The following is a 24,431-nucleotide window of genomic DNA, read 5'->3' as shown; positions in this document are numbered from 1 at the left end:
CAGAGGTAGATAGTGACAAGAGAAGTAAAAAATATTATTATGGCAACGCTGTCCGCCCAACCAAATGTTGGCCATATTGCATCGCATGACTTTTACAAACTCCTCCCAGGGCGTTGGCCCTAAAAAGCCTAAATTTGGTGAAAATGGTGCTGAGGAGTGGGACATCAAAAGTTATTAAAATTAGATATCTGTCACGGTCTCTGTGCGGCGAAGCCGCAAATTGTAGCTAGAATTTCAGAAATTTCCCAAATTTTAAATTTTCTGCCTTTTGCGCAGATAAAGTCTGAATTGCGTCAAATTAGAATCAGTTGTTAAACTATTTGCCCTAAACCTACTTGAAGTCAAATAAATTAATTTGGCGCCACAGCGCCCCCTACAGATCTTATATGGAGGTTAAAGGTTTAGTTTTGCGAAATTTTACGAAATTTGACACAAAATTCAATGTTGGCATCCCGATCAAAAAAGTCAATGAGATCCATGTCATAATTGTTACGGCTTTGCCGTAACGATGACCGAAACCTTCCATGTTATTCCAATGGGGAAATTGCCAGAACATGTTTACACTTTAGACTTTCACGAACTCCTCCTTGGGCGTCAGCCCTATTAACCTGAAATTTTGTGAGACTCATCTTCAGGGAGTATAAGAGTTTTTTTAATAAGAGTTTTTCTACAAGAGTGTTTTTTAATATTTTACTTCTGTGCTTAATCTGTGTTGCAACTCTGGAATTTCTAATTGTGCAATACAAAATATCATATCAAATCATCACATCATAGTTAAAATTACAATAAAAATGTTGTTGCTGTTGGATGGATTTCGTCAACTAAATTAGCATGTGAATTTTCTGCCCCAAAACAGACTAAAATTAGCATTCATTTTAGTGAAAAGATTGAAACTAAAACTAAATTATTGTGAATTATTGTCAAAATCATTATTTACCCACAGTAAAAAGGCCTTGGTTTGCATGTTCTTCCCATGTCCTTCAAATAAAAACATGCACAACAGATGTCATTCTCCAGCTAAAGTAAAGTAAAGTAAAGACTAATTAAATATCTATTCCGACGCTTTAAAACAATTGTTATAGCTATTTTAAGGCAACAAGTCTCAATTAATACACTTTGTCTGAAACCCAGCGTTATTACTAGACCTTGTGTTTCTCCGCAAAATAAATTCTAATATCAAGATCTAACAAATTGCCAATAGTTCAATGCAAATCGCATGCTTTTTCTTATTTTCCACTGTCTAAAACATTTTAAACTTAAAGGAGCCGTACCCAAGTGAAATATGCACGGATACATCGTAAAAGCAGCTCCTCGGGTCAAAACGAGACCGCTGTGCGCCGTCTGCGTTTCATTACGAAGCGCTTTTATCGTTGGAGAAACAGGAAGTGCGGCAAGTTAGCAGGCTACGTTTGCGCCAAATTGCAGGCTACATTTGCTCTAAGTTAGCAGGCTACGTTTGTACTAAATTAGCAGGTTAAGTTTGCAATAAGTTAGCAGGCTAAGTTTGTACTAAGTTAGCAGGCTAAGTTTGCGCTGGCCTCTGAACGTTGCATTATAAAAACGTTACGTGAATAATTGCGATGCTTGGAAAGTGAGGGATACGTTTGGAACGGCCGCAAACTGTTTATAATGAACATATTTTTTTAATTTTCACATTTTAAGATGACAGTCCTTGCCCCAAGTGGAGGAGTTCAAGTATCTCGGGGTCTTGTTCACGAGTGAGTGAAGGATGGAGCGTGAGATCGACAGGCTGATCGATGCAGCGACTGCAGCCGCTGCACCGATCCGCCTGTCGATCTCACGTTGTGGTGAAGAGGGAGCTGAGCCGAAAGGCAAAGCTCTCTATTTACCAGTCGGTCTACGTTCTGACCTCACCTATGGTCATGAGCTTTGGGTAATGACCGAAAGATCACGGATACGGGGGGAGCTCGGAGTAGAGCCGCTGCTCCTCCAGCTGAGGTGGCTCGGGCATCTGTTCCGGATGCCTCCTGGGCGCCTCCCTCGGGAGGTGTTTCAGGCATGTCCCACCGGGAAGAGGCCCCGGGGAAGACCCAGGACACGCTGGAGAGACTATGTCTCCCGGCTGGCCTGGGAAGTCTGGGAGTCCCTGCTCAGACTGCTGCCCCCGCGACCCGGCCCCGGATAAAGCGGCAGAAAATGGATGGATGGATTTTAAGATGGTCAAAAAATCAGTCCCGCTTGACTTTTTCCGCTTGTGTTTACTACCTCTATATTTTTTTTTTTACCACAGACTTATCCCCGGCGGATCTCCTAAACGCGCCGAGATAATTACACACATTTAGCGCACAAACACTCCGTGATTGAGTTTGCCCAAACAAAGCGCAGGTGATAAATGCTACCGTTCGGCTTCTCTTTTACGTTAAAAACAACAACAATCAGCGCTCTCGAATTTAGACAGTCGCTGTAGCTCGTTACGCTAGAATTCGCCTTTTGGCAAAAGCAGCCGAGGCTTAATTAGACGGCCCAAAGTCGTAGATCTTCCGGCTAAATGTCGGATGGCTATAAATAAAGGAGCAGATTTGCGCTGCAGTGTTTTGGTTTTGGCGTCAGGGTTATAGTTAAGGAGGTAATAATATGGTTCAGAAGGACAAGTCCCCGGGCGACGTCTTGAACCAGGGGAGCGTATGACGGCGAGAGGGAGGCTGCAATCTAAACGGAGAACACGTTTACAAAAGTCAAACTGCATTTTTGATAAATGTCAAGAGTTAAAAGGTTTCTAAAAATCTTTGTACACCCAGAAGCAGTTGAAATTGGTAAAAGTCGATAAATTAGCGTGTGAAAAGTGTGAAGATTGACCTGCTTCATCGGAAAATCCAGTGTTTTTCAACTTTTTGTTTTGTTTTAAGATACTATATGACACGGTATCCTGTTATCGAATGATTTAAATTTGAATCAAATCGTGTCTGTGCTGGAGTTAGAGTTACTTTATTTGAACGATTACAAAAGTATGTACAATTTTCATTCTTAAAAACGCGTGTATATTTTCCAAATCATTAGGAAAACAAGTCATAATCCGTCATGTCATGGAGATTTTGCATTAGTGGTTGTTTTTGTTGTAACTTTTCTGGATCAGAAGTTCACTCCAAAATGCTGTCTGAAAGTGATGGTTGTGTCCGTTGTCGCCCCCTGCTGTTACTGGGCGGAAAAACTAGCCGACGTCCACCTGAAGACGAACTCTCCTGAGAAACCCTGGCTCTTCTTTTATATTTAGAAATGTAAAATGGTTTTGTGTCTATTTCCTGACAATGTATTTTCACAAACAGAAAAATGAACTGCAGGGGTTCTATGGCATGAGTTAGCTCTATGGCATGAGTTAGCTCTATGGCATGAGTTAGCTCTATGGCATGAGTTAGCTCTATGGCATGAGTTGGATCTATGGCATGAGTTAGATCTATGGCATGAGTTGGATCTATGGCATGAGTTAGCTCTATGGCATGAGTTAGCTCTATGGCATGAGTTGGATCTATGGCATGAGTTAGCTCTATGGCATGAGTTAGAGCTATGGCATGAGTTAGAGCTATGGCATGAGTTAGATCTATGGCATGAGTTGGATCTATGGCACGAGTTAGCTCTATGGCACAAGTTAGCTCTATGGCACGAGTTAGCTCTATGGCACGAGTTAGCTCTATGGCATGAGTTGGATCTATGGCATGAGTTGGATCTATGGCATGAGTTAGCTCTATGGCATGAGTTAGCTCTATGGCACGAGTTAGCTCTATGGCATGAGTTAGCTCTATGGCATGAGTTAGCTCAATGGCATGAGTTGGATCTATGGCATGAGTTAGCTCTATGGCATGAGTTAGCGCTATGGCATGACATGAGTTAGATCTATGGCATGAGTTAGCTCTATGGCATGAGTTAGCTCTATGGCATGAGTTGGATCTATGGCATGAGTTAGCTCTATGGCATGAGTTAGCTCTATGGCATGACATGAGTTAGCTCTATGGCATGAGTTAGCTCTATGGCATGAGTTAGCTCTATGGCATGAGTTGGATCTATGGCATGAGTTAGCTCTATGGCATGAGTTAGCTCTATGGCATGACATGAGTTAGATCTATGGCATGAGTTAGCTCTATGGCATGAGTTAGCTCTATGGCATGAGTTGGATCTATGGCATGAGTTAGCTCTATGGCATGAGTTAGCTCTATGGCATGACATGAGTTAGATCTATGGCATGAGTTAGCTCTATGGCATGAGTTGGATCTATGGCATGAGTTAGCTCTATGGCATGAGTTAGCTCTATGGCATGAGTTAGCTCTATGGCATGAGTTAGATCTATGGCATGAGTTAGATCTATGGCGTGACGACATGACGATGATGTGACAACATGTTGATGATGTAACACCATGATGATGTCACTGATGATGACGTCGCGACTGCTTTATCACGGTCTCTTTCCGTGTTTTATCCTCTCTCTCTACCCACCGCCATAAAACAACAACATCCTCTCTCTCTCTCTTTCTTTCTTCTATTTATTATTATTATTTGTATTTATTATTTAGAGTATAGCGTAAAACACATACTTTGAAGACGTACAACTCCAGTAGGTGGCGGTAAATGCACCTTTTCACTTGGCTGCCAACCTCCATTGAAAGTAACACGACAACAAAACACCAACGAAGTCTGAAGAATAAAGTCTAAAATATACAACTACAGTAGGTGTAACTGCCATAAAACACACTGTGTATATTGTAACTTATAGTGATCGCTATGGTAACTAATAGTGTCCGCTTTATTACAGTCACTCGTTGGTGAGGTCATCAAGCATCACAACAGATCATTCAATCTGATCGATTACACGGACTATAGGATATAATAACAAAGGCATCTCACAATAACAAAGGCATCTCATGACCTCTTGGGCTTTGTTAAAGCACTGGAAGTCAAAACTTTTACGGACTACGAAACGTCTGAGGAATAAAGTCTGGCGGTAATGCAACACTCGGATGCCAACCGCCATAAAACAACAACAACAACGGACGACGCAACAAACTGCCCCAAAAACATTACTAACTGCCATAAAACACCAAAGAAAAAGAACAAAAACATATCTGCTGGAATAAAGAATAAAGTCTAAAGAATAAAAGTATATGGCGGTAATGTAACACTTGAACCGCCATAAAACACAAAAGAAGAGAAAGAAAGCCTGAGGCAAAGAAAAAGTGTTCATAAACTTCTCTACAACTAAAGCGTGAATCATGCGTGAGTGCATTTCTGTGCACGTGGGCCAGGCCGGTGTGCAGATTGGTAATGCATGCTGGGAGCTCTACTGTTTAGAGCATGGCCTTCAACCTGATGGACAGATGTCCAATGACAAGACTGTGTGTGGAGGAGACGACTCCTTTAACACCTTTTTCAGTGAAACGGGGGCGGGGAAACATGTGCCCAGAGCCGTGTTTGTTGACACAGAGCCAACTGTCATAGATGAGGTTCGTACTGGAACCTACCGGCATCTATTTCACCCTGAGCAACTCATTACTGGCAAAGAAGATGCCGCTAACAATTATGCTCGTGGGCATTACACAATTGGCAAAGAAATGATTGACCGTGTACTGGATAAGGTTAGAAAGCTGGCTGACCAGTGCACAGGTCTGCAGGGCTTCCTGGTGTTTCACAGCTTTGGCGGTGGAACTGGCTCTGGCTTCACCTCTTTGCTCATGGAGCGTCTTTCTGTCGACTATGGCAAGAAGTCCAAGCTAGAGTTCGCCATCTACCCTGCTCCTCAGATGTCCACTGCTGTGGTGGAGCCCTACAACACTATCCTGACCACCCACAGCACCCTGGAGCACTCTGACTGCGCCTTCATGGTGGATAACGAAGCCCTCTATGAAATCTGCAATAGAAACCTTGATATTGAGCGCCCAACCTACACCAATTTGAACAGGCTCGTGAGTCAGATTGTGTCCTCCATCACAGCTTCTCTTCGCTTTGATGGTGCTCTCAATGTGGATCTCGCAGAGTTTCAGACCAACCTAGTGCCCTATCCTCGTATCCACTTCCCTTTGGCCACCTATGCCCCAGTCATCTCTGCAGAGAAGGCTTTTCATGAGCAAATGACAGTGGCTGACATTACCAGCGCCTGTTTTGTGCCCGCCAACCAAATGGTCAAATGTGACCCTCGTCATGGTAAATACATGGCCTGCTGCCTGCTTTACCGCGGTGATGTGGTTCCCAAAGATGTCAACTCTGCCATTGCCTCCATTAAGACCCAGCGCAACATCCAGTTTGTCGACTGGTGTCCCACAGGTTTCAAGGTGGGCATAAACTTCCAGCCCCCCACAGTGGTTCCTGGGGGAGACCTGGCCAAAGTGCAGAGAGCCGTGTGCATGATGAGTAACACCACGGCCATCGCAGAGGCCTGGGCCAGACTGGACCGCAAGTTTGACTTGATGTACGCCAAGCGCGCCTTTGTGCACTGGTACGTGGGAGAAGGGATGGAGGAGGGAGAGTTCTCTGAGGCCAGAGAGGACATGGCCGCCTTAGAGAAGGATTATGAGGAAGTGGGAGCTGATTCTGTGGATGGAGGAGAAGAGGGAGAGGAATATTAAGGAATATTAACATTGAATTGTTCAAAGCTATTCGTTCTTGAGAACAGATTAGCTTTGAATTAGTGAGGAAAATATTTGAACACCCTGTGATTTTGCAAGTTCTCCCTCTTAAAAAGGGGGGGGCCGAAATTTTCATCATACGTGCAGTTACACAGTAAAAGACGGAATCTAAAAAATCTAGAAATCAAATTGTATGATTTTTAAATGCTACTAATTTGGATGAATAAGTGGAGTAAAGGTGGACTTTTTAAAGGCAGACTAGCTGCTCTTTTAGAACCACAATTCTTGCTGATTGCCAGGTGTTCAAATGCTTATTTGCAGCCATAACATACAAGTAAATAATGAATAAGTAAATAAAAATTATTTAATGTGCCTGAGGCCCAAAGTCACTGGGATAGGCTCCAGTCACCTCGGACCCCGAAGGGGAAAAAGCGGTAGAAAATGAATGAATGTGATTTCCTGATTTTGTTTCTGTTTGAACTGTGCATACAATTTCAGACAATTTCAGGTTTTGAAGCAAGTCGATGTAATGTCTGCAGATTGAGAATGACTCTTGGATGAGAGTCGAAAGATGACTACAACTAAATATTTTGTTACAGTTTTGATGCAATGTTTCTTGTTCTATATCACTTAATGAATGTAATGTTGTGTTAAATAATACTTGATATTAAATAGACCACTTATCTAAAGTAAAAAATAAATACTTTATATACATACTTTCAATGTCACGGGGACACAATATTCTAGAATGCCTAGAGTTTAAATAGTTTAGAATACTATGGTTATCTTTGCGGTTTAATGGAAATATCATGGACACATACGTCAAAAAAAAAATGACATTGTGTCTTTGGACTAAATGGGACATTTACTTGGACTTGGGAGACTTGAATTGATGTTAGTAGGATGTTTTTCTTGATTTCTTCTTTTCTTTTGCGTGATATGTTCTCTGCTCCTTTTCTGGTTCATGTGTGTTTTTTAATGTGATTTAAATTTTTGAAATAAAAGTTTCACTAATTTGAAGGGTATATGTTTACACTCTTGTCTCTCTGACCTGAAGACATGCAGCCGGGTGGTTCACTTCGTCTCATCTTTTAGGCCTTTTAGCTGAGGTATTGGAGCTGAAACCAGATCCCGTGTAATGCTATTATCATCGCCAGACAAAGACAGTCAAACTTCTCTCACTGCCCACACTAGTTAAAATACACCAGTTAAAGACCAAGAGAAGAAGTGTGTGGTACCCGAGCAATGGCTTTAGAGTGACTCATATTTCACTCATTATTTTATTTTTTAATGTCCTACAGACCATTAAAATTAGCTTTTAGTGCGTCCTTTTGAATTGTCTCTGATCCACTGGCAGCTTTTCTTGTGCTTGGGCCAGTGCGTCCCTTGACACTCCCTGTTGCAGTACCACTCCCTGACACCTGCGGCACCCACGAGCCGGTTTCTCTCCAGGTTGTACATCTGAGCCAGCCTTTAGGCCCGTTCCCTCAGTTCAGTGTCAGGAGGATTGATGGTCTCTCTTACTCTTCATTTTTTACTGATCCTGGATGGGAATCTTCTGCGATTTGCCATTGATGGACTTTTCAATCGGACCTGCTTTACAACGGTTCCAAGACTTTTTAAGACTTCAACCAGGATCATCTCGTGGACGAGGACAAATATCTTTCAGGGGCAGGACAACACGTGCCTAGAGCCAAATGGCTTTGAGCTGCTCTCAATTTGGATCTCGCAGTTTCAGACCCGCCCTAGTGCCCTGTCCTCGTCTTCTCTGCTGAGAAGGCTTTTCATGAGCAAACAAACACTCCCACATGTCCTGAACACGCCCACATGTCCCAAACACACCTGTCCTGAACACGCCCACATGTCCCAAACACGCCCACATGTCCCAAACACACCTGTCCTGAACACGCCCACATGTCCTAAACACACCTGTCCAAAACACGTCCACATTTCCAAAACACGCCCACCTGTCCCATACACACCCACCTGTCCCAAACACACCCACATGTCCTAAACACACCCACATGTCCTAAACACACCCACATGTCCCAAACACACCTATACCAAACACACACGCCTGTCCCAAACACACACACATATGTCCCAAACGCACCCACGCCTGTCCCAAACACACACACGCCTGTCCCAAAACACACACACGCCTGTCCCAAAACACACACACATATGTCCCAAACACACCCACATGTGAGATAATCTACTATTTCCCTTTCTTGGATCGTTCGAGAGTTGATTGTTCTTGTCGTTTTTCAGGTGGTGAGTCGCGTGGCCGCTCAGCAGGGCTACGACTTGGACCTGGGCTATCGGCTTCTGGCTGTGTGCGCCGCCAACAGGGACAAGTTCACCCCCAAATCTGCAGGTAAGGCCTGGCCTCCCTTTTAGTTTGATCAAAGCACTGTTTTTGCTCGTTGGCTTGTTTGAGAGTATTTCAAGAAGTTTAAGTAGTTTAAGAACTTTGTCATTTTTGTCCAAGCCTATACTCCTTGATTTTCTTTGTCTGGTCATCTTTTCTGTACGATAAAGCTGTGTTTTTTCTCCGTACTCCAAAGACTTCAGGCTCGATTTGATCCTGGTTTAGTCCAGTCCAAATGTGAACGCAGCCTAAGATTGCACAGCCCATTCATTTTGACCAGCTTTATCTTTTTTTAAATTTATTTTTTTACACAACGTTGCAGTTTAAGCGATTACATTTCTGTTCTGCCATCCAAACTCCTTTTTTCAAACACAGGGCAAAAATTGAAAGGGGGAACGTTGTGGCCTGCCGCATTGACTGATTTCAGTGGCCGGAGATCAATATCCAAGCAGTCTATGCAGCAATTAAACAAGACGTTGCTTTGATCGCTCACAAAATGCCCCTGTACGCGTCATTCTTGAAATATGTTGTGAGAGGAAAAGGGCCCAGTGGTGCAAAATGTCGGACGGCGAGTTTAATTCGAGGAGCCGGAACAATTTGTGTTTTGAGCTTATGCTGCAGGAAAAGTCAATTGATTTTGCTGTATATGAATGGTTGAAAATGTGGTTTAAGACATGTGGTGTATGAAGGTGGTAGGGCTAGACCAGGACTACACCAGGAGAACAAAACCAAGTCTACATCAGGACTAAACTAGGCTCAGACTAGGACCTGTACACTTGTTTTAATTTAATCGCTTATTTTTATTTTTTAAGTAATGGCTATTTTGTCTTATTTTTTAAGTAATGGCTATTTTGTTTTATTTTTTACGTAATGGCGATTTTGTTTTTTTTATGTTTTTAAGTAATGGCTATTTTGTTTTTATTTTTAATTTTTTTAAGTAATGGCTATTTTATCTATTTTTTTAAGTCATGGCTATTTGATTTTTCATTGTTTAAGTAATGGCTAGTTTATTTTTTATTTTATAAGTAATGACTTATTTTATTTATTTTATTTATTTTATTTATTTTATTTATTTTATTTATTTTATTTTTTTTATTTATTTTATTTATTTTATTTATTTTATTTATTTTATTTATTTTATTTATTTATTACATATAATGTTCTGATATTTGAACTACCAATAACTAATTAATTGCTTTAACAAATTGAACAAAACACACAAATTCTTAGTAGTATCCTATCTATACTATACTATAAAACACAATTATTATTTCAGATTTGACTAAACATTTTGCCTATCCGTCCCCAGTTTGACCATTTTTGTAAAGTTTATAATTGTACTTCCTGGTTGGACGTGAGCACAAATATGACATAAGTAGAGGTGATTCCACAGCTGTTACCATAGCAACCAGACTGTAAACAAGAGCCAAACTCCACATAAATGACACAACAGTTCTGATCTGACACAATAACACCATAAAACACCTTTATTTAGTCCAACAACGGTTTAAACTGTCTCTGTGTCGCACACTGATGACATCACAGAGGGATTCAGCTCCACTTCCTGTCATTTTAAACTTTTTTTTTTTTTAAAAATTTCTTCACAAACCGCAACTTCACTGCAGTAAATATTTAGCACAGGTTCAATCCACCAAACTAAGTCATCATTGGAAAAACAGGAGAACCTTCATATGGACTTTAAAGGAAGTAGAGATATGGGTAAAAGCTAGCTTGCCATGTGGTCTTAAAAGGCTAAATGTAGTGTTGTTTTTACTTTAATGAACTGGGGAATCCGTGAAGAAGACTTGTTTAGCAGATGCGTGTTTTAAGATTCTAATGGTCGGACTAGAAGTGGTCAACATATCGAACTTTAGAGAATCGCGAGCGTTGTTGCTGTCGGGGAAGTCTTATAAGTCTTATCGTTCAAGGCGATGTGAGGATCACGCGCCCACTTTTCCACTTTCTATTCTTATCGCACTTTATCTATAACTATATTTCAGCGTTTTCTTGGCGTTTCTACTCGATGTAGCGGTTAGCGTTTTCTTGCCGTTTCTACTCAATGTAGCGGTTAGCGTTTTCTTGGCATTTCTATTCGATGTAGCGGTTAGCGTTTTCTTGGCGTTTCTACTCGATGTAGCGGTTAGCGTTTTCTTGGCGTTTCTACTCGATGTAGCGGTTAGCATTTTCTTGGCGTTCGGTTAGCGTTTTCTTGGCGTTTCTACTCGATGTAGCGGTTAGCGTTTTCTTGGCGTTTCTACTCGATGTAGCGGTTAGCGTTTTCTTGGCGTTTCTACTCGATGTAGCGGTTAGCGTTTTCTTGGCGTTTCTACTCGATGTAGCGGTTAGCGTTTTCTTGGCGTTTCTACTCGATGTAGCGGTTAGCGTTTTCTTGGCGTTTCTACTCGATGTAGCGGTTAGCGTTTTCTTGGCGTTTCTACTCGATGTAGCGGTTAGCGTTTTCTTGGCGTTTCTACTCGATGTAGCGGTTAGCGTTTTCTTGGCGTTTCTACTCGATGTAGCGGTTAGCGTTTTCTTGGCGTTTCTACTCGATGTAGCGGTTAGCGTTTTCTTGGCGTTCTACTCGATGTAGCGGTTAGCGTTTTCTTGGCGTTTCTACTCGATGTAGCGGTTAGCGTTTTCTTGGCGTTTCTACTCGATGTAGCGGTTAGCGTTTTCTTGGCGTTTCTACTCGATGTAGCGGTTAGCATTTTCTTGGCGTTCTACTCGATGTAGCGGTTAGCGTTTTCGCGCCGATTGTTAAACGATTCTTCTCTATTCCCGACGAGTTCCAGGTGAGGTTTTTTGCTTGAGCATTTCGCGCGCTTTTTCTTATTCCGGCGTTAAAAATAAAGAAGCGGAATTAGAAAACGGTCTTCTTCAAACGTGCAGTTGCTCGAAAACGATCCCAATTCAAACTCGAGTGGTCGAAGCGGCTTTTGTGTGCGACCTGTTTGATCGTTCCCCCTGTGTCCAAACACGGGCTGAGTACTTGGATTATCCCGATGCCTTTTTTTTTTAGTGTCCGTCTCCAGATTGCGAGGCTCATTTTTTGGGGGCGGGGTCCCGGGGGGGGTCGGGTCTGCGTCTGCGCCTCTGATCTCTACGTGGAGGGATTAGGCCGCACGATTAATCTGCACTGTCTTAACCCGGCGACCATTCGAGCGCGACGATTCAAGGGGAAAAAGGCGGGTTTTTTAAAAGAACGGTGGGGCACTATGGGGGGGGCACTATGGGGGGGGCACCAGGGGGGGCATTATGGTGGGCACTATGGGGGGGCATTATGGGGGCCGTTTGTCTCTCATCCGCCCGAATGTGTTAGAGCGGCGCTAAACTCTTCTCTGGACATTTGTCGTTTGTGTCACACTTTTTAAACGTTTGTGTTGCGATTATTGTGCGGAAAAAACTTCGCGATTTAACGATTGTTTACGATTATCTGAGACTGTGACCGAGCGACAGTGAAATCTTTACTTTTAAGTCTGTTTTTTGGGCGATAGATTGAACAAAAAAGACTTCATTTTGCTTCCGTTATTATTTTGTTTAGTTCCTACGATGATATTGTGACCTGAATAATCATGATTATTGATTAGCCTAATAATCAATAAAGCAATAACAATGAGGTTTTGCACTCTAAACCTAAAAAATGACATAGTTCACCTTTAATATTTCTGGGAATGTTGTAAAATCATCAAAACAATATAGTGGCTGTTTTTGTCACAATGTGTTTATTTAAAGTAAAATATGATTCGTTCCCTCAACATTATCTTACGCCAAGTATTTTCATTTCTTCATGTTTGAGGAATCCTGTAGTATTCTGCTCTTTCAGTTTTCACCTACCCCCCATCCCCGCCCACTGCCTCTTCATTATTCTGATCGTTCAAAAGATTAAAACTCGTCATAAATGTCAATCAATATTGACCCTAACTCCTGGATACGGACTAACGCCTGGATACGGACTAACGCCTGGATACGGACTAACGCCTGGATACGGACTAACGCCTGGATACGGACTAACGCCTGGATACGGACTAACGCCTGGATACGGACTAACGCCTGGATACGGACTAACGCCTGGATACGGACTAACGCCTGGATACGGACTAACGCCTGGATAAACTGTCACGGTGAAAAGAACAGCTCAGGTCAAAGCGCTCTTCTGCTGGCCACTCCCACCAACCTCCCCTCTTCTCTTTCGATCTCTATCCATCTAGCTCTTCTTTCTCTCGTGTTCTCTCTCCCTCTCCTCTCTCTCTTTCACTCCATCTGCTCTGTCCATTCTCTTGCTCTCTCTCTCCCCTTCTCTCCCCCTCTCCCCCTCTCTCTCCCCCTCTCAGATTCCTGGGGGCTGCTCAGGCGAGCTGTATGTGGAATGTGCTGCTCTGACCTTCTGTTGTGATGAAGCACTTCTCCTGTACTTTTCACTCGGACCCAAAGTGGGACGTTCAAGAGAGAAAACGTCATAAACATATAGAACAAATAAAACGTATAGAACATAAAAAACATTTAAAAAAAAACATGTAGAATATGTTCATGTAGAACATGTTCTACATGAACATTTATATATACAAACTATATATATATATATATATATATATATATATATATATACACAACATATAGAACTACGGTCACATTTAATCTTTAATGATCTTACAAATAATAAAAAAGTTGCTCAGACTTTAAATTAAAAACTTTATGAATATAATTGAACTCAAACAGAACCGTCCTCTTCAAACTGGTCGGCCCACATTTGCTGACGGCCCAGCACTTTTCAGACGTGTAAATTCTATTTAGGAAAAGCCGCAGTGGAACCACGCGATGGGAGGAGGCGCTGCCCGAGTGCAGATGTGGCGCGGTAAATTACAGACTGCAGACGTGAGCGTGGACCCGGGCCGCGCGCTCTGACCCGGGCCGTGCGTGGGTGTGGGTCGCCTGCGCTCAAATCCGGGCCACACGTCGCCACATTACCACTTTTACTGTATTTTCTGGACTATAAGTCGCACCTTTTTTCATAGTTTTTGTCCGGGGTGCGACTTATACTCCAAAGCGACTTATATGTGATATTATTCGTTATTTTCACTCTGACAACCACAAGAGGGCGCTCTAGGCTCTGAGCGACGCAGAAGAAGAAGCTGCACTTCCTCCTCCTCTGGAGTTTGTGGAGTTGTTTAGAAGTGACACAGAGGAAGAAGAATTCAGTGGATTTAGTGATTTGGGGTAAAACTGATGCTTTGCTAAACTTGTTATCATGTTCTTTATGCTATAGTTATCTGAATAACTGTTCATATGTTACGCTAACATACCAGACACTTACCACAGTTCTGTCTGTGCCTCATGTAGCTGAAGGTGTTAGCGTTAGCATACGTCATGTAGCTGAAGGTGTTAGCGTTAGCATACGTACACCTCTTCACCATGTTCTCTCATCTGTTATTATTTTAAACTGCATTTACAGATGAAATGTCTGTTCTTGGTCCTGGATTTGATCAAATAAATTTCCCCAAAAATGCGAAAAAAAATTATTCTCTATAATGCATTTTTTGCTTTTGCGACTTATAGTCCGGAATATACGGTACGCCCGTCGGTATCATGAATAACAATAATGTAACCGGCCCCGTCGGCCCCCGCTCGTCCCCCGCTCTTTTGTCGACAGCCTGCTTCTCGGCTGGAGTCCTCTTTTATCCTTTTCACGCCCCTAAACCTTAAAACCGCCACAGCTTTAGTCTCACCGTTTGAAATGCGTCGCAAATGAATCCAAATCGCGGCCCAAACAGTCACGATTGCGACTAAAGCGACAAAACGTGAGAAAACCCATTGAGATGACTGAGAACGTGACTTAACGACGCTCAAATCTCTCGTTTTCTTTTCGCCGCATTTCTTCGATTATGTGTCGAGCGAAACAAAACTTTCTGAATCGCAAAATAAAGTTAATGGGACTAAATCGAACGGATAAAACGGTACTTTACGTTTAGGTCCGTTTTGTGGACCGTCGATTCATTAAAAGTGCGTGTGATTTTTCAAATTTTGACTTCTTTTTGTAAGATTATACCTATTGAACGATCATTTCTATTGTAAATATGAAACATTATTTTTACACCCATCAAGAAGCGATTTGTTTTAAGAAATGTGTTAAAAATCAAATCAAATGGCAAATTTTTTTCACAATTTTCTCGCCGTTTATATTAATTCAACAAAATAAAGGTGTTTCTATTCATTTTTATTCGTCTTAATAATAATTTCTGAGTTTTGGCCCATAGTGTTTTTAGAATTTTCTAGTGTGACGTCGTAATCTACAATTGGGAGGAAAACGAAACAAAAATGTCAAACCGGGATAACATTTTCAACGTTTTTAGAAAAGTTTTTGTAAAATGCGTAGACCAATCAGCCACAAGCAGTTCACTTTAGCTTCTAAAACTGTCACAACTGTTATTTTTCAGTTTTATACGATTATATTGTGACAACCCTAGTTTCGATACTAAAGAATATACTCGATTCAACAGCAATTTTGACGCCAACAAGACCATTACCGTATTGTCTGGACTATAAGTCGCACCAGCCAAAAAATGCATAATAGAGAAGAAACAAACACATAAAAGTCGCTCTGGAGTATAAGTTTAAATATAAGTATAAGTCGCACCCCGGCCAAAACTGTGAAAAAAGGTGCGACTTATAGTTCAGAAAATACGGTAAAAAGTTCTATCTTTTAGCTCAACGTTTCAGACAAAATAATTCTACTTTCTTTATTGAAAATGACGGTCTTATTCTAGCTCAATATCATTTCTAAATTGTTCCGTAAAGTCACATTTTGTCCCGTTTATGTCCCTCGTTCGTACTCAAACACGCGTCAAATTTCCACTCTTTTGGCGTCCGATTCTTCGCACATTTTGACACGACTCGAGCGCGATATCAATCTAAAACACAACATTTCTCGCCCGAAACTCTTTCCGTTTCCGTTCGACTCCCGCATGATCTCGCGCCGACACCATCGCGAATTCGATCGCGCCGCCGCCGCCCTCGTCTCTCCTCGTCTCTCCTCGTCTCTGGACACGAGCCAGGCCGTCTAGCGCGTTAAGCACCACCTTTTTTTTTTTTTTCCCTTCTCTTTTTTCCCCTCCTTTTGAAACACGATCTCCTCCCTCCTCCCCTTCCTCCCTCCTCCCTCCTCCCTCCTTGCTCCCTCGCCGCCTGCTCGCCCGTCCATGCCTTCTGTCGCTCACTATTGGACACGGAGCGAGCAATGGATTACTAACAACGGGGGAAAAAAGCGACAATACTGACGCCGAGGTAGGCACATTTCGTTATTCCGGGTCGCTTCTTTCGCGCGCGCGACTCCGGCGGGGTAAATAGCGGTGTTTTTTAAAGAAGTTTTGGCGGCCGCGTTCTGCGAGTTTCTGGTCCGCGTCGTCCCCGCCGAGCGTTGCCGGGTTGTAAGTGCTGGACCGGTCGTTACGCGATTGGTTTAGCCGGCTAATGGAAAGAGGGCATGAATAATTGATGTGGCATTGTGCGTTTTGGTCAGTGGACAGAAGAGGGAGAGGGGGAGGACGGGGCGGGGGGGGGGGCGTTGCCGTGGAAGAGTCCTTGACGACCACATAAATGCAAAATAGACGCATTATTTGCATTGTTATCGGCGTTCGAACCCGGTTCTTTTGTGGCTTTGCTTTGGCGTTTTCGTGCGGTAGAACTTCAACGTGCCGTATGTGAGGGAAGACCACGCGGGACTCTTTAATCTGTCAGGCGTTCCCTCCTCAGGATTTGGTGTTGGCGGCCCGATATGTCAGAACACAGTTGATGATCATGAGCTGACGTCAGAGATGATTTATGGGCTTGAAAAAACGGCGCGAGAGACGTCTAGATTTCTTGACGTTGTAAATCTGGGAATTTTGAAAGCTAGTTTCTTTCCGAGGCTCGTAAACGGGATGAATGAGTCGTGAATGAGTGAACGTGTGAGTGAACGTGTGAGTGAAAGAGTGAGTGAAAGAGTGAGTGAAAGTGTGAGTGAAAGTGTGAGTGAAAGTGTGAGTGAAAGTGTGAGTGAAAGAGTGAGTGAAAGAGTGAGTGAAAGAGTGAGTGAAAGTGTGAGTGAAAGTGTGAGTGAACGTGTGAGTGAAAGAGTGAGTGAAAGTGTGAGTGAAAGTGTGAGTGAAAGAGTGAGTGAAAGAGTGAGTGAAAGTGTGAGTGAACGTGTGAGTGAAAGTGTGAGTGAAAGTGTGAGTGAACGTGTGAGTGAAAGAGTGAGTGAAAGTGTGAGTGAAAGTGTGAGTGAAAGAGTGAGTGAAAGAGTGAGTGAAAGTGTGAGTGAACGTGTGAGTGAAAGTGTGAGTGAAAGTGTGAGTGAAAGTGTGAGTGAAAGAGTGAGTGAAAGAGTGAGTGAAAGAGTGAGTGAAAGTGTGAGTGAAAGAGTGAGTGAAAGTGTGAGTGAAAGTGTGAGTGAACGTGTGAGTGAAAGTGTGAGTGAAAGTGTGAGTGAAAGAGTGAGTGAAAGAGTGAGTGAACGTGTGAGTGAAAGTGTGAGTGAACGTGTGAGTGAAAGAGTGAGTGAAAGTGTGAGTGAAAGTGTGAGTGAACGTGTGAGTGAAAGTGTGAGTGAAAGTGTGAGTGAAAGAGTGAGTGAAAGAGTGAGTGAACGTGTGAGTGAAAGTGTGAGTGAAAGTGTGAGTGAAAGAGTGAGTGAAAGAGTGAGTGAAAGAGTGAGTGAAAGTGTGAGTGAAAGAGTGAGTGAAAGTGTGAGTGAACGTGTGAGTGAAAGTGTGAGTGAAAGAGTGAGTGAAAGAGTGAGTGAAAGAGTGAGTGAAAGAGTGAGTGAATGTGTGAGTGAAAGAGTGAGTGAAAGTGTGATTGAAAGAGTGAGTGAAAGAGTGAGTGAAAGAGTGAGTGAACGTGTGAGTCAAAGTGTGAGTGAAAGAGTGAGTGAAAGAGTGAGTGAAAGTGTGAGTGAAAGAGTGAGTGAAAGTGTGAGTGAACGTGTGAGTGAAAGTGTGAGTGAAAGAGTGAGTGAAAGAGTGAGTGAAAGTGTGAGTGAAAGTGTGAGTGAAAGAGTGAGTGAAAGTGTGATTGAAAGAGTGAGTGAAAGAGTGAGTGAAAGAGTGAGTGAACGTGTGAGTCAAAGTGTGAGTGAACGTGTGAGTGAAAGTGTGAGTGAAAGAGTGAGTGAAAGTGTGAGTGAATGTGTGAGTGAAAGAGTGAGTGAAAGAGTGAGTGAAAGTGTGAGTGAATGTGTGAGTGAAAGAGTGAGTGAAAGTGTGAGTGAAAGTGTGAGTGAAAGAGTGAGTGAAAGTGTGAGTGAATGTGTGAGTGAAAGAGTGAGTGAAAGTGTGAGTGAAAGTGTGAGTGAAAGAGTGAGTGAAAGTGTGAGTGAATGTGTGAGTGAAAGAGTGAGTGAAAGTGTGAGTGAAAGAGTGAGTGAAAGTGTGAGTGAAAGTGTGAGTGAATGTGTGAGTGAAAGTGTGAGTGAAAGTGTGAGTGAAAGTGTGAGTGAAAGTGTGAGTGAAAGTGTGAGTGAAAGTGTGAGTGAAAGAGTGAGTGAAAGTGTGAGTGAACGTGTGAGTGAAAGAGTGAGTGAAAGAGTGAGTGAAAGAGTGAGTGAACGTGTGAGTGAAAGTGTGAGTGAAAGAGTGAGTGAAAGAGTGAGTGAAAGAGTGAGTGAAAGAGTGAGTGAACGTGTGAGTGAAAGTGTGAGTGAAAGAGTGAGTGAAAGTGAGTGAAAGAGTGAGTGAACGTGTGAGTGAAAGTGTGAGTGAAAGAGTGAGTGAAAGTGTGAGTGAAAGAGTGAGTGAACGTGTGAGTGAAAGTGTGAGTGAAAGAGTGAGTGAAAGTGTGAGTGAAAGTGTGAGTGAAAGTGTGAGTGAAAGTGTGAGTGAAAGTGTGAGTGAAAGTGTGAGTGAAAGAGTGAGTGAAAGTGTGAGTGAAAGTGTGAGTGAAAGAGTGAGTGAAAGTGTGAGTGAACGTGTGAGTGAAAGTGTGAGTGAAAGAGTGAGTGAAAGAGTGAGTGAACGTGTGAAGAGTGAAGGGAAAGACGACTCCCGGTTTGTTTGTGATGAAGGAACGATGTCATAACACGATAAAAAGCTGAATAAAAGTCCATTTGTTCCGCTAAAATGGAGACGTAAAAGAAGTGCACGAGTGACTGTTCTGGTGCATGTTCGCCACCCGCTCGTCTCCGTGCCACGGCTTTGCCCGGAATGTTCCGCAGTGTGGCATTTAACCTAAAGGAGGCGCCTCAAGGTCACGTGACGGGTCAGATCTGCTGTAAGAATGCAGCTTTGTCTTGGTGTTTTTTGAGCACAGCCAAAATGAAATGAACGTTACATAGGTGTTTAGCATGACATCGCCATGGAGACGAGCAGGTGGTAGACCCCTCATGAGAAAAAGTTACATAGTGCACTTTAAAGGATTTGTAGAAATTGTAACATACGCTTCATGGATTCATTTATTGTGTGTAGCAATGTTGTTTTTATATGAAGTTTGCAAACTTTATTATTGTGATAAAGTGTAATGAATTTGAATTAATTAATACGTAAACAAAGGTCAGGACGCTGTAATGAATGTGAGCGAGTGGTCGTGGTCAGTGGATTGTAGACCCCAGGGCAGCTGTGGCTACAGAAGTGACTTGCCACCGTCAAGTGTGAGGGTCGTATCAATAAAGCGATCCGACTTCTGATTTTTGCGTGATTATTTAGCCGGTGATCTTCGACAGACGATAAAACCTTTTCAGAGCTTCATCTTTGGCTCCGTTCACGACATAATCTGGACTAAACTGTGGCTAAACCTGGGACTAAACCTGGACTAAACCAGCACTAGAACAGGACCAAACCAAGTCCACATCGGGACTAAAATAAGCTCAATCTCGCATCAAACCGGGACAAATATGCTTTTACTGAAAGATGTCAAACTGTCTTCCGGTTTGTCGCTTTTATTCCAATATTCTGCACTTGTTTTGTGATTGTTTTTTACTTCTATAACAGCCTCTTGTCCGATAGCTGCTAGTGGGTGAACTTAGGTCGTTATTCCTGTGGTATTTTGAAAGTGTGGGGCCCCTGAAACATAAGTTTAGGTTTCCCCCCCTCTCTGTGGGCACCGGGCCACGCTTTTAAACCAGCAGAGTCCGAGTAAGTGACAGGCGTGAACAGGGGGGAGGGAGAGCGCTCTAGAGTGCACAGGGCAACTGCTGCTGTGGCACGAGGGTCCGCCATCTTGGGACTGTCAGAGAAGCCTGGTCCTAATGGCAAATGTCCTCAAATACTGGCAAAGAGTAAGAGTAAACGTCAAACATTTGGAGAACAATAATTATTTAGCATCTTTAGACTGTTGCTGTTATGGTTAGAATATATTTATGTATTATTATTTATTTATTTATTTATTTATTGTTTAATTGATTTAATTGTATTTCTTTATTTTATTTTTTATATATATATATACATCCTTTTTTATTTATTGTATTTATGTATTGTATTTATTTTGATTTTATTCATTTTATTCATTTTATTTTATACATACATAACAAATAACAGAAAAAATACAGTTAATAGAAAAAGTTCTAAAAACCCATAAAAGCTCATATTAAACGCTTCAGAATATATTTGTTATGAGTATATTGACCCTATTGCATCACATTTGCAGTGGTCTCTACTTTATCTTGTAATTCGTGTGGTTCTGTGAAAACATCATAATAATTGCTAATATGTTTAAATCACATGAACCAATTTGAATGCAAAATTTGAACAGGAATAAGTAGTTTAAAGGTCGAATGATGTGACTTTTCTGGTGTTCGATTCCTGCTTGTCCCTATGTAGATGCTATTGCTTTGCCTGGAATGTTCCGCAGCATGGCATTAAACTTAAGTTCCTCCATGGAGCCTCCAGGGCAAGTTACAGACCAGATCTGCGCAGAGGCGCAGCCGTTCACAGTAAAAATGTGTGTTTTTCAAGGTTTTTAAGAACGGAAAAACTCATATACCGTATTTTCCGGACTATAAGTCGCACCAGCCCAAAAATACATAATAGAGAAGAAAGTCGAAAATAACAAATAATATCACATATAAGTCGCTCCGGAGTATAAGTATATAAGTACAAATATAAGTATAAGTCGCACCCCGGCCAAAACTATGAAAAAAGGTGCAACTTATAGTGAACTTCTTGCGGTCCAGAAAATACGGTAATTGAATAAATCAAACTGTGGGACATTCCAGGCACAGCAATAATGTGACATAGTGCACCTTTAACTATTTATTTATATTTTTAAGGCAAATTCATCGTTCAATCAACATTTGTTCCTTTTAAGTTTTCGCTTTTTTATTATATTTCACTGTAGAAACGTTTTCAAAGTGAACATTAGACAGATTAGTGAACAGTAAACATTGTCCAGATGACTCCCGATTATATTATATTTTAAGTTATTTTAGTTTTGAATATTTGAACCAACAAAACAAAAATCCTCATCAGTTCATTATTGGCGCCTCCGTTGACCCTGTACAGTCCAGAAATGTCCGCCGGAGCTTGTGCGTCCGGGGCGTGTCCGCTCTAGAGCTCCGTTGCATCGCCGCGGTGGAACACGACAGAGCGGCAGCAGCTGAAGGACACCCACTGACCCACTTACACTCACACACTCTCGGGGTTGGACACGGCTTGATTATCCCTCTCCCTCGCCCGCTCCCCTTGCGACCTACTTGAGGCATTTCTGACAGACTCTTGGCAGTTTGTCCCGGCCTCGCGCTCTCAGGCCTGGCACGGTGACCCGCGGGACCAGAACATACAGTAGATTAAACTAAACTAGACCAAACTAACCTTGTGTATACCTGGAGTAGCATTTAGCTTCTTTCATGCTAGTTTGGTGAATCCTGGTTAGAACGTCCTCTCCCCTCCGAGCGTCAAAAACACTCCATTCTGAATTTACTTGTCCAACTCGATTCCTGAATTGACCAATTTTGAGCTTTAACGGACTAAATTAACCTTGTATATACCTGGAGTAGCATTTAGCTTCATTCACGCTAGTTTGATGAATCCTGTGTCAAAAGCTCTCCGTTCTGAATCTCTCTGACCTGTGACGTGGCTCTGAGAATCTTCTGTGCTCTTTTCAAGTCCATAAATCATCACAAGACGATCACTACGACTGCGCGGCGGCTAACTAGCATCTCCGAGAAAACTATTATTAACCTGTGTAATTCCGTTTGCAGCCAGTGGATGGCGTCAAAACTCAGTTCGTGCCGCACTTATTATTATATATTTTTCTTTACATAGATCAGTTTGTTTTAAGTACAGTTTTGATGCTGTTTGTTGAAAAACGATATCGATTTTTTTTTTTTTTTTTTTATATAAGCATGAAAGAAAATTCAAGATTTCACTGTTCTCCGTCTCCACAATCGTGAATAATTGTTAAATGTTGAAGTTTTGACATCGTGACACCCCTAGTCCACAGTTCTATCTTGCGTTTATGAAATCACCGACGTTTTAATCGCGTACAAACACCTTGAAAACCTGCATTCTTACTGTGAGCGAGGGCGCCTCTCCACAGACCTGACCTGTAACTCGGCCTGGAAGCGTCACCTGCTTGTCTCCATGTCGATATACCCGTTCAAACACGTACTGCGACGTAATAATCTCCACTTGGACCCTTTTATCTCCTAACTGGCACTATTTAGAGTCATTAGTCATTATCACTGAACATATTGTACGGATAAAAACACCGTCGACTGTATTTCCTGTTCGCCGCTTTTCAAATCCGTCCCGTTGAGTCCGTCGCCGCTCGTTCCGTCCGTCGCTTGCCAGGGGGAGATTGTGTGACTCTTCGTGGAGGATTTAGTGGGCTTTTCTCTTCGGTGTTCGGTGGACGGTTCCCAACACGCTGAAACCACTTTAAGAAGCGTCTGGCACACGCCCGGCAACGAAGACGTTCGCGCGCGTCACGGTCGGCGAGTGTTTGAAACGGTTTGGGTTTTCGCATCATTATCCAATCTTTGTCTCCGGAGTTGATTCCTCGTTTTCTCCGCACGCAAAACAAACCAGTCTTTAATGTTGCTGACACAGTAAACGTTCGGCCGTTTAGAAGTTTTTTCTTCGTTCAAGACATGAGCGCTAGTCAAACAGTTCTTTCCATTATACCGTATTTTCCGGAGTATAAGTCGCACCAGCCAAAAAATGCATAAAAGAGAAGAAAAAAACATATATAAGTCGCACTGGAGTATAAGTCGTATTTTTGGGGAACTTATTTGATAAAATCCAAGTCATTTCATCTGTAAATGCAGTTTAAAATAATTACAGATGAGAGAACATGGTGAACAGGTGTACATATGCTAACGCTAACACCAACACCTTCAGCTACATGACGTATGCTAACGCTTACACCTTCAGCTACATGACGTATGCTAACGCTAACACCTTCAGCTACATGACGTATGCTAACGCTTACACCTTCAGCTACATGACGTATGCTAACGCTAACACCTTCAGCTACATGACGTTTGCTAACACCTTCAGCTATATGACGTATGCTAACGCTAACACCTTCAGCTATATGACGTTTGCTAACACCTTCAGCTACATGACGTATGCTAACGCTAACACCTTCAGCTACATGACGTATGCTAACGCTAACACCTTCAGCTACATGAGGCACAGACAGAACTGTGGTAAGTGTCTGGTATGTTAGCGTAACATATGAACAGTTATTCAGATAACTATAGCATAAAGAACATGCTAACAAGTTTACCAAAGCATCAGTTTTACCCCAAATCACTAAATCCACTGAATTCTTCTTCCTCTGTGTCACTTCTAAACAACTCCACAAACTCCAGAGGAAGAGGAAGTGCAGGTTCTTCTTCTGCGTCGTTCAGAGCCTAGAGCGCCCTCTTGTGGTCGTCAGTGTGAAAATAACGAATAATATCACATTTAAGTTACTCCGGAAAATACTTTTTTAATACATTTTTAACCAAATTAAGTTTGAAATAGGCAACTGAAGAGCAAAAATGTATGAAAATCAGAAATTTATTCTTTTTTGACATTTTGTGTCAATAATGTCACTGTCTTTGTTACAAAATGTATTTGCATGTGCTTTTTAAAGCCTGTTCAGTCCAGATGATGATTACGATTATTAAAGCTCGACTCTGATTCATTTTCTAGTCACTATTAATTGATGAATGGTCGAATTCCTAAAAGACGCATTCATGCAGTTAGACCTCTGAAGAATGAAGTAAAAGACTAAATTATTTATTCTTGTTTATGTTAAAATATTAAAGCTATAAAGTGTCACGATAAATGTAAATGTCTTTATATTCAAACTAGCCCCCAAAGGCGTTCAATGTGTCTTCTTTTTGCCAAACGAGTGTCATCTTGACCAAGGCTTAATGCTGTTAATAGCGTCCAGGATCAATATGGCTGCTATAAGGTCCTTCTGCCGTAATCTCTACGTTTCACCCTGTAAATAGACTGGAATGCACGAAACTAACCTCCACCTTTAATATCCTTGCTATAGCACCTTCATATCGCTGGCTTTTTTGGTATTCT

At 42.1% G+C, this 24,431-nt stretch overlaps 2 protein-coding genes across 2 annotated transcripts in view; both read left to right on the top strand.

Moving 5' to 3' along the window:
• LOC140368792 (zinc finger MIZ domain-containing protein 1-like) overlaps nucleotides 1-24,431 on the top strand; it is a 64,883-nt gene that overhangs the window by 11,997 nt on the left and 28,455 nt on the right. The window contains exon 3 of the mRNA XM_072455850.1: nucleotides 8,841-8,946. Coding sequence (XP_072311951.1) covers nucleotides 8,841-8,946 — 106 coding nt within the window. The remainder of the gene's footprint in view (nucleotides 1-8,840; nucleotides 8,947-24,431) is intronic.
• On the top strand, nucleotides 5,204-6,569 carry LOC140368793 (tubulin alpha chain-like). Its single transcript, XM_072455851.1, has one exon. It carries the CDS (start codon nucleotides 5,220-5,222, stop codon nucleotides 6,567-6,569), a length of 1,350 nt encoding a protein of 449 aa, XP_072311952.1. The 5' UTR covers nucleotides 5,204-5,219.

Source organism: Eucyclogobius newberryi, unplaced genomic scaffold (assembly GCF_026437365.1).
Source record: "Eucyclogobius newberryi isolate DKJ021-1_F unplaced genomic scaffold, fEucNew1.0.hap1 SCAF_20, whole genome shotgun sequence".
NCBI classification, from domain to species: Eukaryota; Metazoa; Chordata; class Actinopteri; order Gobiiformes; family Gobiidae; genus Eucyclogobius; species Eucyclogobius newberryi.
This window is presented reverse-complemented; position numbering and strand designations above follow the sequence as displayed.

Bases quoted from the DNA above. Each gene is read 5' to 3' on its own strand.
- LOC140368793 (XM_072455851.1), top strand. From the start codon at position 5,220: ATGCGTGAGTGCATTTCTGTGCACGTGGGCCAGGCCGGTGTGCAGATT.